This window comes from Leopardus geoffroyi, chromosome A1 (genome assembly GCF_018350155.1).
Source record: "Leopardus geoffroyi isolate Oge1 chromosome A1, O.geoffroyi_Oge1_pat1.0, whole genome shotgun sequence".
In the NCBI taxonomy this organism is placed as follows: Eukaryota; Metazoa; Chordata; class Mammalia; order Carnivora; family Felidae; genus Leopardus; species Leopardus geoffroyi.
Window position 1 is genome coordinate 239,527,405 of NC_059326.1, and position 12,555 is coordinate 239,539,959.

A 12,555-nucleotide genomic window follows, 5' to 3' on the forward strand; every position below is an offset into this window, starting at 1 on the left:
TTTAAGTTTTGCATCAAAAAGTCATCAAAGGGATGCGAGGGACTCTTGCTTTCGGCTCAGGTCGTGATCTCACAGGTTCGAGCCCAGGGTGGAGTTAGGGTTAGTTAGGGTTAGGGGTTAGTCCTGCTTGGGACACTCACTCTCTCTCTCTCCCCCCCCCTCTCCCCCCACTCCCCCCACTCCCCCTCCTCCTCCCCTGATCCCGTGCTCTCTCTCAAAATCAATAAGCTTTTTAAAAAGTCATCAAAGTGAGCGTGGCCGAGGGGAAGAACACGTCTTTCTGGAATGTGTCAGACTTCCCACGTGTCCTCCTGTCGTGTCACCTCGCCCCTGCGCGGCCTGCACCTCACTGGCGGTTCTGCTGCTGGACACCGCCGCAGGGGAGCCCTCCCCGTGGGGACCGCAGCGCGCTGCAGGAGGCTTCCCGAAGACCCCGGAAATTGTTCCCTCTGCTACAGAGCCTGTTCCAGCCCCTGGGATTTTAAGTGCTGTTTGGTCCTCATGGCTGGGTTTCTTGAGGCGAGACCCTCCCACGGTGCTTCCCAGTCCCCGAAGGACCGAGAGTCCAGGAGCTGGCCTCCAGCCCGGAGCCCCCATTCTCTGAGCACGGCGATACATCATCCAGGCCCTTGGCCCGGCCACAGACGTGACCAGGGATCACTCTCTGCCCGCTTTCCTGCATCCTAACCACCACACGATGTGAAGGGTTCTTGCAGGTTCTTCAAGGAAATTAAAATATTCTGACTTTGGCATTCACCTACAGTGCTAATCTACAAAACTCTTAACGTGTGGTTTTCCCATGACTTAGTGAATTCAAAAAGTTTCTAATTTTCTCATAAAGTATTCACATCAGTTATTGAATAATGTTTTCTAGAATTTTCCACAGGTCTTTGATCTGTGGCTTCTGAAATCCATCTTTAGTCCCATCTCTGGCTCCTTTTCTAACTCCACAAAATTAATAACTGATTTTGCAACACGATTTGTAGGGAAACTTCAGCAAGAACCGTCTCCGCAACTGCAGCAGGCCCTGGCCTCCCTCTCCTGACAGTGTCACTCTCCACCAACCTGTGGCCAAGTCCCCAACCTGGATGGCCACAGCCAGCACCATCTGCAGGGCCTAGAAGTGTTCTGTTCTGCCTTCTGTTCGTTCCAGGTGTGCAAAATGAACCATCCAAAGGAAGGAGCACTTCCTGAATGCTCACAAGGAGTGAGACTCTACCCTAGTGTGTCAGTGTTCCTTTGAGTAACCCTCACACCAGTGCCTCAGGGCAAGCCACCAGGGTCTGCGTTTTACTGATGAGAAAACCATGGCTGGCCTAAGGTCAATCAGGCAAGGAGATTTTAGGCCAGGCCTAGCTCTGCTTTCCTGCATCATCTGTCAGGGCAAGGCTGACTCTTTTTTTTTTTTTTTTAAACATTTATTTTTGAGACAGAAAGAGGGCACGAACGGGGGAGGGTCAGAGAGAGAAGGAGACACAGAATCTGAAACAGGCTCCAGGCTCTGAGCTGTCAGCACAGACCCCGACGCAGGGCTCGAACTCACAGACGGAGAGATCATGACCTGAGCTGAAGTCGGCAGCTTAACCGACTGAGCCACCCAGGTGCCCCAAGGCTGACTCTTAAGAGAGAGATTAATGACTAGAAAATGAAGGTTTAGGGAAAATTCTCCCCCTCCTCCCACCAACATATATCCAAATGTACAGATCAATCTAGAAGGCTTCAGCAGAGACTGGCCTGGTGCATCCCTCCCTTCACCATGGCCCTTATTTCTAATTTTTTTTTTTTTTTCAACGTTTATTTATTTTTGGGACAGAGAGAGACAGAGCATGAACGGGGGAGGGGCAGAGAGAGAGGGAGACACAGAATCGGACACAGGCTCCAGGCTCTGAGCCATCAGCCCAGAGCCGAAGCGGGGCTCGAACTCACAGACCGCGAGATCGTGACCTGGCTGAAGTCGGACGCTTAACCGACTGCGCCACCCAGGCGCCCCACCATGGCCCTTATTTCTAATGAACGTCTCTGGCTCTGAGAGGCTGGATAGAGCACGGCAGGTGGGTCACAGCCCATGTTGTACTGGGAGGGCAGGACCAAGCCTCTGAGTCCTCCAGCTGCCATTGATGGGAGTGTTGCCTGGAGTCCTGTTGCCTCCTTACGAAAATGCTGCGCAGCCACAGGGGAGACCTTCTGCCAACAGAAAAGAGGCAGATCATCCCCTGCCTAGTCCTGCTGACTCAATCACTTAAAGTATTGATGTACTTGCCCTATCCCCTCGCCGATCTTGGGATTCAATTCCCTCCTAACCAGGTCTGTTCTAAGCTTTCCATGTAGGTGGTGCTCCTGGATGGGAAAGTAGAGAAGTAAACTGAAAGACAGCACTGCTCTCTTCCTCCCATTAACATTAGCACATCACGTGTCTAATGTTGGGCCAGTCTTTCCTTTGGTGTTAATATCTCTGAGCTAATTGAAAAATGCCTCTATTACTATCCTTAAGAGTTTTTCTAAATGTTGGCCCTTTCTGGGTACTAGGATTCCTCACACTTCAGTCTACCCTCTTGTTATCTTATGTCTTTGGCATATATGCCCTCAATAGACAGTGAACAAATGGATGACCAAATAAGTCTCGTGCCCATTTGTTTTTGTGCGTGAATGTGCACACACGCACGTATTTTGTATTTATCCACCCTTACAGCTTTCCCTCTGAAGCCACTTTGATTCATTATTTATGCCTCATTTCACATCAGTAATGGCTTACACTGTGACATTTACACGGAGACCTGTGTCACTTTCCCTTTTACAGACTCTGGTGCAGAATTCTAGGGGGCAGCTGACTGCCCAGCCCTCTACATCCTATCCAATGAATATTCTTTACAGAATAAGTATTGCTAGAGAATGACCTACCACTTTTTATTTAACTCAGGTTTCTGAGCAGTGGTCAATTTATCAAATATACACTGTTTAATGTAAGATAATAGTAAATGTCTACATTGGTGTTGGCCAATTGAACTTTCTGCAATGATGGGATTGTTTTGTTGTCTAGTGTGGGAGTCACTTGCTACATATAGCTACTAGTTGAAATGAATCAAGGTGACTTGGGAATTTAATTTTAAATTTTATATAAATCTAGCAAACAATAGCTATGTGGCTATGGCTAATGCTATGGACAGTATTTAAGTCTGAGTATTGTACTGTATCTTAATTTTGTTGCCTCTTTTTATCCAGATTAGAAATGATTCACATCTCTCTGGGCAGTACTCTAGTTTTTTACTTTGATGCATTTTTTTAAATATCTTTGGTCTGTCAATTCCTTCCACGTGTGGATTCTCCTAGAAACCTTGAATACACAATGTATAAAACATTTCCAGTATGAAATATTCTGTCCCATAGAAATGTGCATTTCCAGACCAGCCACTCCCAGCGGTTTTCTTGGTCTCACAATGTTGAGAAGTAGCAGACAGACATAAAGAGGCTGCCACTCTCCGTTACTTCTTTGGAACCAATCAGCACTTTTGTTGTCTTATCATGCTTCACATACATGCCTTTGCTACCTTTTCATTCATTGTCTTAACACTTAAATGATGCTGAGGTGCCTAAATTTATACTCCCGCTTCTGCAAAATGCTTTGGCTGTACCTTGTTCCATCTGCTGGTTGGGATGGAGGTCTGAAGTTGTCAGTAGTCTTTGCACCTGTTGTTTTCTCCTGAAAATCACCCCCTTCATGTTTGTTGAACCACATGATCCTGTGCAGGTGGTTTTCAAAGTGTGGTCCCTGGACATATTAAAAATGCAAATTCTCAGGCCCAACCCCAGGACCTACGGAACCAGAAGTCCTGTGGTGGGGTAAGGAATTATTCAACAATCCTTCCAGGTGACTCTGATTCACAGGCAAGTTCCAGAACCACATTAGGGATTGCAAAAAGGGGGTCTTTAAATTCTATCAGTCCTTACTCATTTATCTGAAGGAATTCCTCTGTAAAATACATTCCTAATTAACTAGGTTACCCTGAATGGCAATGTGTGGATAAAAGGCAGGATAATCATGATTTTCCTTTAATTGCCCATTTTCAGTGTTAGTAGTTAGTGCCTAACTTGCTTGACTGTGTTTCTGTTTGTTCAGTTTTGGCTGAGTTTTTACACTGTCATTATAAATCAACAGCATGTTTTTAATATAGTCACTCAGTCTCAATCAATGCAGCCACCATTGTTTGCTGGCTCCAATGCCTCTTCTGGCCCCAGTGCTCCCTGACGGTTTCCAGCTCAGACACCTTTTTAGGCTTATCTTAAACATTTCCTCCCCCAGCCCAGGAATCAGCAACTCTTACTTGCCATCATACTTTCTTGGCAAAGCTGTGGGAAACAGCAACTCTCCTCCATCACAGCCCCTGTGGAAGAGAATTTGGGAACGTCGAACAAAACACTATGTGCATTTACCCTTGGCCCCAGCAATTCTACTTCCAGGGCTCCACCTCAAAGAAACTGGCGAAGAAAATGACTTCAAGCACACAGTTACTCATTGTGGCATCTGTAATACTGGAAATAACACAAATGCCCATCACTGGAGGGTAAGGTACACTCATGCAGCCAAAGGAAGGAACAAAGACTCACTGATAAGGAGTGACCTCCGGATATGCAGACAAGGAATGCACAATGGTCTATACATCATAATGCAAATACAGATTTTCTTTCTTCTTCTCTTTAAACATTTAGCTAAGAAGATAACTAAAGTGGTTGCTATGAGGGAGAGAAGGGAGAGAATGCAGGAACAATTAAGGAGGTCAGCTCCAAATATAAGGGACTCTGAAAGAACATAAATGTTTTACATATTTGCAAACTAAGTTTTTAAAGACCATCCTTAAAATTGAAAAACAGACAGTAATATCAATGACCCTACCTGCTGTGGACTGGAGTCTACAGAAGCCAGCCCTGAGACAATTACTAGGAAGGAGACCCCAAGTAGCAGCTGAAAGCAAGTGGGGAAAGAAGAAATCCATCTGTTTCCTTTAATATCCGGTTATTTAAATACTTTAGGACACATGTTCACATATTAAACCATTTGCTTACTAAGAACAAGGAGAATACGTTTATTTCTTTTATGTGCTGTCAGCATCGAAATTCATTTTTACTTAATTATATACTACAACAAAATTTCTGGATTTCGATATTTCAGGTCAACAAACAGGCCTCAAGTCAAACAGTATAAGCTCATAAATGGACTTGGAATAGAAATAGGTTTGTAATTTATGTTTATTTAAGAATCATGCCCAGTTTTATTAGTTCACAAGAATGAAGCCTCACACTTCCTGGCTGTTGATTACTGGCAAGCTTCTAGCCACCAGGTAGATGATACCTATTCGAATGGTGACCCTTGTTCCCTTGAGGACAGGGTATCAATAGGACAGTTATGATATAAAAGCACACATGAGCTATTATTATACATGGGTACAAAGTCGGTCACCTCTGGCCCAATCAGTAGGAGCGAATGGCTGGAGGGACTGTGGCACAGTCTGCCTCATTCAAAGTTCTGTCAATGACGGGTCTGTACTCCAAGGAGACCTTAAAAAGAAAAATTGATAGACAAAATTTGTAGAAAACCACACAAACAGCATTCTCTTATGCTCTTTTGAAAAATTAACTATAAAACTTATTTGTAGGGGCACCTGGGCGGCTTAGTCGGTTAAGCACCCAACTCTTGATTTCGGCTCAGGTCATGATCTCACGGTTCAGTTCGTGAGTTCGAACCCTGAATGGGGCTCTGTACTGACAGTGCACAGAGCCTGCTTGGGAGTCTCCTTCTCTGTCCCTCCCCTGTTCTCTTTCTCTCAAACTAAAAGAAAATTAAAAAAAAAAAAAAAAAAAAAAAAAAAAATTGGCAAATTTCAGGAACTTAAAACCACAAATATGTACTAGAGTATTTTTCACTAACAAACTCAAAAAGGATCTAAAAGCACAACAGGGCTATGTAAATTATGGTAAATCCATGTAGTGAAATACAGCAATTAAAATAACAATGTACAAAATTCTTGATGCTTTACACAAATGCTTAAGAAGTAGGTGAAACCCTGTATATACTGTCATCCTTTAATTACATTTAAACTATATATTTTTCTACTCATATTTAAGGAAAGTGTATAAACACACATGTAAGGAAAAGTGTATAAACATACATGAAAAACCTGAAGGAAATATTTCAAAATGATAATAATGAAATAAAATAAAATTTCAAAATAAATTTTCAAAATAAACTTCAAAATTTCACAAATAAAAATTTCAAAATAATAATAAGGGGTATCTGTGATCGGTGATCTTACAAATGTTAATTTCCTTTATCTTGCACTTTCTATACTTTAAAATGAGCACTTACTTCTTATATAATTATAAAGTCTTGAACATTACCAAAAATAGGATTGTACTGAGACAGAAGTCTGATACCTTTCTAAATAATTTTTTTGGTGTTTATTTTTGAGAGAAAGCATGCACGATTGCGAGAGTGGGGGAGGGGCACAGAGAGAGAGAGACAGAGAGAGAGAAAGAAAGAAAGCGCGAGAGACAGAATCCCAAGCAGGCTCTGTGCTGTCAGTGAAGAGCCCAATGCGGGGCTTGACCCCACAAACTGTGAGATCAGGACCTTAACTGAAATCAACAGTCAGACACTTAACTGACTGAGCCACCCAGGTGGCCCCAGTCTGGTATCTTTCTACATACACTGTCAGAAAATAGCTTTCATGCAAAATTATGAAAATCACTGCCTGCCTGAAATAGCAGACACTAGGCACTCTGTATAAAGTGATGACAACAAAGCACAATGCAATTTCTGCAGACTGAGACAAATGATTGAGATGATCCCTTACAAGCCTGAAAAGCTTAGGGGTACACACTTTGTATCTTATTTCGGACTCTTAATGCCCAGGAGAAAAGTCAAATGGGTGAATTACCCTTCGGTGGAGTAAGACTGTGAGCCTTTATTGTACTTGTAGCTGGTTGTTCCCAGCACCCTCACCCCCTCCCCTGCTTGCTGTGCCCAGGCCAATGCCAAGGGCTGCACAGCATACCCTGGGTTCCCTGAGGCTGCACCCTGAGGTGGTCCGACCAATGGGAAGAAAGGAGTGTTTTCCCGTCCCACCCCCACCCCCTGATCTTGCTCTCTATGGGCTCCAGAATCCTCATCCCCTCCCCTGCTATCCAGGCTTGGGTGCTCACTCCTTGCCCAGTGCTAAGCTGTGGAAGACCAGCCCTTCTGAACCACCTGCCCATGCTGAATTCTGCCTCCAGACAAAAGCTGACTGACAAGGTCTTTTCCAGTGGCATCTCAAATCTGTCAATGGTCCACTTAAATCCATGCTGCTTCTCCCAGTCCGTCATACGCTGAACTCTAGAACATGTGGGACAGCGTATTTGTCAGCGCTATGTGAACAGAACATGCCCCCATATACCTTCCCAGTCTTGATGTCAACATAGGAAAGGGTGTGCTTCCTCCAGTGTTCCTCAAATGGCTTCTTCTGCTGCCCCTGGATGGGCTTGGAGTAATCATACTCGTCAATCCGCTCCTGAGGCCAGAGAAAGTAAGTGTATTTCAGAAAATACCACTAACAATCACACTTCAAGTTTCTTACTTCTCTAACAGCAATTTAACCGGAAAATATGGCAAACTCATTGAAATGATACATGAGAGACCAGGGGATTCTGCTATGAATCCCCCTAGATCCCACCCAACAAAGAGGTATCCACTGACCCAACCAGACCTTGTTCTGAGCTGGGACATTCCTAGTCCATTTTTCAACCCATGCCCCTTCCTTCTACAATCCCTAATGAAAAACCATTTTGTGTAGATCTGATCTAAAACAACACACAATGTGAAAAACAGTGCAACTGAGTCCCAAATGCAGGTGGGATGGAGAGATGAGACATGTGATCCATCTGCCAGTGGTCACTCCTCCAGAGGACCTGTCCACCCTGGGGCTTCCAGACAGGCCGTTCCTCTCTCCAGGGCCTCCACAGCGCAGGTCCCAACAAGGGTAGAATCCACCGAGGCCACAGAGCTAGCAGTGGGTCTGCAGCACCATGAGCTCAGAGCTCCATTTCTACAACCAGTGGGTGGTTGGGTGTGGAAATCTGATCTTTTATGCACTTAAAAGTTTATCAAATACTTTGTATTTCTGCTCTGTACTCTGGGAACTTTCATCTTCTTTCAGCTTTTATTGAAATGTTTCAGTTCTGGCAACTATATTAAAATTTTGTTCAAAAACTCTCAAAGAGAAGCTGAACACCATTAAGGAATACCCGGCACATAGTAATGAATAAGAATGTACAAGAGCCTCTTAAAATGAAAACCAGGGGCACCTGGCTGGCTCAGTCGGTGGAGCACGCAATTTTTGATCTCAGGGTTATGCGTTTGAGCCCCATGTTGGGTGTAGAGACAAATTACTTAAAAATAAAATTAATTAATTAAATAAAATAAAAACACTTTGCTTCTGTTTCTGCTGAGTGAGGTGAGTGTGGTGGTGGGAAAAGGCAAGCAAGTGGGGCTAGCACCTTCTTTTCCTTTTTGTTTATTTATTTTATAAGAGAAAGGAGTATGAGCGGGGGAGAGGGGTGGAGCGACAGAGGAGAGAGAATCCCGACACAAGGTTTGATCTCACAAATGGTGAGATCATGACCTGAGACGAAATCAAAAGTCAGATGCTTAACTGGCTGAGCACCCCCCCCCCCCGCCCCGGTGCCCCACCTTCCCTTATTTCTGAACACATACCTACAGGTGAGCTCTCCCAGGGGAAGCAGCTTCCACCTGCTTATCTGCTAACACTGAATGAAAACTCATTCATCTCATCACACAAACTGCCAACCAACAGCCTAGAGAAGCTTCTAGTTCTCAGTACATGTGACAAACGTGCTTAATTAATATTAATCTGATCCAGCTCCAGTCAGTGGAAGGTAAATTAACAAAGTTTCACAGCTGACTGGTGAGCCTGCTACCAGGAACACTAATACTGTCCCAGACCAAAGCCTGTCTGTCTGGAAAGTGGCTCGGGTCCTGCCGATATTCCATCCTAAATTCGTGTTTGTTCCCGAGTGCCCATTTCCTTGATGTTTTGCTGTCATATGCTGAGTGCTCTGTTCTGGAAAAATCTGACAACTGTACTCTGCATAAAAATCAGGTCATTTAAAAAAATAGTGACCCAATGGGGCGCCTGGGTGACTCAGTCAGTTGAGCATCCAATGTCGGCTCAGGTCATGATCTCTCGGTTCATGAGTTCGAGCCCCGTGTCAGGCTCTGTGCTGACAGCTCAGAGCCTGGAGCCTGCTTCAGATTCTGTGTCTCCCTCTCTCTGTCCCTCCTCCACTTGTGCTCTGTCTCTCTCTCAAAAATAAACATTAAAAAAAACCAAACATTAAAAATTTTTTAAAAAGTGACCCAAGATGAGATCAAGTCTCAAATGATGATTTCCTCATCATTTTAAGTCAGTAAGTTAGCATTTTCTGGCAATAATACTCGGACTGCACAGTAACCTTTGACCAAGTAAAGTTCAGGTGTGTTTTGCTCAGGGTGCTATTGGCAGCAGCAGATACTGATCCAAACCAAGAAAAAGGTCACACTGGTAGTAAACACAGTGATACCAAAGTGTAAAAGTTATCAGGGGGGGGGGGGAAAGGGCATACTTTTTAAAATTTACTTTTGGGAAAATTGAGTGAAATGCAGAGAAAGTACAGGGTTAGGGACTAAGCAAGGCCAGGTGAGAGAAGGCATGATGTGCAAACAGGGTATGTTGTGAAGGCGCACCTTATAATCTTCCCTGGCATGAGCACCACGTGACTCCTTCCGAGCCTCCGCTCCATAAATGGTCTGAAGTGCACAAAGCATCAGGTTCTGCAGCTCTAGGGTCTCCACCAGGTCGGTGTTCCAGACCATTCCTGAGGACACACAAGGCACCCATGAGAGACAGGATCCAGTCAGATGGGTACTCCAGGCTGTAGCTATGGGCTTGCCAGCATCCACACAAATAGCAAGGACGGGTAAGTCAGCACTAAGTGGGATGGACAGGACCCTGAGGCAGCCTCCCTTGCAAATGCCCAGCACCCCAATTGTGTGCAGGGGCCCACAGAAATGCTCACCTCGGTCAAATGTCTTCAGATGTTTTAGGTCTCCATAGAGCTGGCTGATTTTCTCACAACCTTCCTGTAACACACTTCCCACACGGAACACTGCGGCATGATTTTGCATCGACTGTAACACAAAATACCATTTGTAAATCTTCAATTCATATGAAAAGCCATGCCAAGAACCATTAAACCCTTTAGATTTTTTCTTATGCATTTCACCTTTTTAAAAAAGATTTTATTTTATTAAAAAAAAAATTTTTTTTTTAAAACGTTTATTTGAGACAGAGAGAGACAGAGCATGAACGGGGGAGGGTCAGAGAGAGAGGGAGACACAGACTCTGAAACAGGCTCCAGGCTCTGAGCTGTCAGCACAGAGCCCGACGTGGGGCTCGAACTCACGGACCGCGATATCATGACCTGAGCCGAAGTTGGCCGCTCAACCGACTGAGCCACCCAGGCGCCCCAAAAAAGATTTTATTTTTAACACAAGGCTCGAACTCACAAGCCCAAGACCAGGAGTTGCACGCTCCACTGACTAAGCCAGCCAGCCATGGCTCATTGTGGTTCTGATCTGCATTTCCCTGATGATGAGTGACACTGAGCATCTTTTCATGTATCTGTTGGCCATCCATAGGTCTTCTTTGGAGAAACATCCATTCAGCCCTTCTGTCCATTTCTTAGGCTGTTTTTGCACTATTGAGTTGTAGGAGTTCTTTATATATTTTGGGATATTAGCCCCTTATCAGACATATAATTTGCAAATATTTTCTCGCATTCTATACGAGAAAACTGTTTTACTGTTTTCAGTGTACTGATTTTTCTCCTCCTTGGTTAAATTTATTATTCCCAGGTATGTTATTCTTTCTGATACAATTGTAAATGGGATTATTTTCTTAATTTCTCTTTCAGAAGATTTATTCTTTGTATACAGAAACAACAGATTTTTATGTACTGATTTTGCATATTTCAACACTACTGAATTCACTTACTAGGTCTAAGTTTTTTTGGTGGAGTCTGTGTCAAATATGATCTGATACATCTATAAATAGTGACTTTTACTTCTTCCTTTCCAATTTGGACACCTCTTATTTCTCTTTCCTGCCTGACTGCTCTAGCTAGGACTTCCAGTATTGTGTTGAATGAAGTGGTAAGAGTGAACATTATCTTGCTCCTATGTTAAGACAAAAAGCTTTTAGCTTTTCACCACTGAGTGTGACAGTAGCTGTGGGCTTGTCACATATGGCCCTGATTACACTGAGGTGCATTCCCTCTATACCTGCCTTGTTCAGAGTTTTTTCATAAATAGATGTTAAATGAAGTTCTGATTAATGCTTTTTTATTAATTTTTTTAACGTTTATTCATTTCTGAGACACAGTGAGCAGGGAAGGGGCAGAGAGAGAGGGAGACACGGGATCTGAAGCAGGCTCCAGGCTGAACTGTCAGCACAGATCCCGACGTGGGGCTTGAACCCACGAACTGCGAGACCATGACCTAAGCCGAAGTCAGATGCTCAATTGACTGAGCCACCCAGGCACCCCAATGCTTTTTAAATTTTTTTAATGTTTATTTTTTAAGAGATAGAGTGTGAATGGGGAAGGGGTAGAGAGAGAGAGAGAGGGAGATACAGAATCCGAAGCAGGATCCAGGCTCTGAGCTGTCAGCACAGAGCCTGATGCAGGGCTTGAACCCACGAGCAGTGAGATCATGACCTGAGCCGAAGTCAGTCACTCAATTGACTGAGCCACCCAGGTGGCCCTGATAAATGCTTTTAAAACATGATTCTATGTTCCTATTAAGTACATGTCTTAAATCCATGTCCGTTATTTAAAATGGAACATTGTGCATTTAGGGAAGGCAGTTTGTGGAACTTGGCCAAGATCTGTGATTCCAAGCAGACTTACTTCTGAGGCATAATGTACTGAGTGGTGGCAGAAAGGTGTAAGGGTTCCACCTTCGAATTCCCAAGGAGACAGCAGTTCCTAGACTTGCTCCACCCTCGAGATCTGGTGGTAAATGTTCTAGGAGCAGCAGGTGGCTCCTTGCTGACACAAACTAAGAAGCGCTAAGATTATGAGGTGGTCGGCAGTGAGCCTGGAGTGGATGGTCACAAAGTAGAGGGAGAAGTGAGAAGCCTGGGAGCGTTCCCTGGTGGACTTCTGGTTAAATACTGTAAAAACTCCTCATGTGTCAAATTCCTGTATGGTTTTCTTATTTATGCTCATAAGAAATGGGACATGAAATAAAACTGAAATTTATTTTAGGATCTACCTTTGTTTCCTATCACTCACCGAATGACCTTTCATCACGCTTGAAAAACCCCTTTATCCCATGCTTAATCACAGCGTGTGCCTGGGCCTACTTCTGGACTCTATGCAACTGATCTAGATGTCTCCTTCTCTACCACAGACTAACACAGCTTGTTGACTTAGTTCTATTTAACAGATACCTCATCTATTTAATTA

The 12,555-nt window shown here is 44.0% G+C and overlaps 1 protein-coding gene across 3 annotated transcripts in view; it reads right to left on the reverse strand.

The window, feature by feature from the left end:
- Window positions 1–5,223: 5,223 nt before the first annotated feature.
- Window positions 5,224–12,555, reverse strand: part of SDHA (succinate dehydrogenase complex flavoprotein subunit A) — a 30,301-nt gene continuing 22,969 nt past the window's right edge. For all 3 annotated transcript variants that reach the window (XM_045443614.1, XM_045443615.1, XM_045443616.1), the window contains 4 exons: window positions 10,105–10,216; window positions 9,773–9,903; window positions 7,428–7,541; window positions 5,224–5,550 (listed from right to left, as the gene is read on the reverse strand). In XM_045443614.1, the coding sequence (XP_045299570.1) occupies window positions 5,464–5,550; window positions 7,428–7,541; window positions 9,773–9,903; window positions 10,105–10,216 (444 nt within the window). In that variant the 3' untranslated portion in view covers window positions 5,224–5,463. The remainder of the gene's footprint in view (window positions 5,551–7,427; window positions 7,542–9,772; window positions 9,904–10,104; window positions 10,217–12,555) is intronic.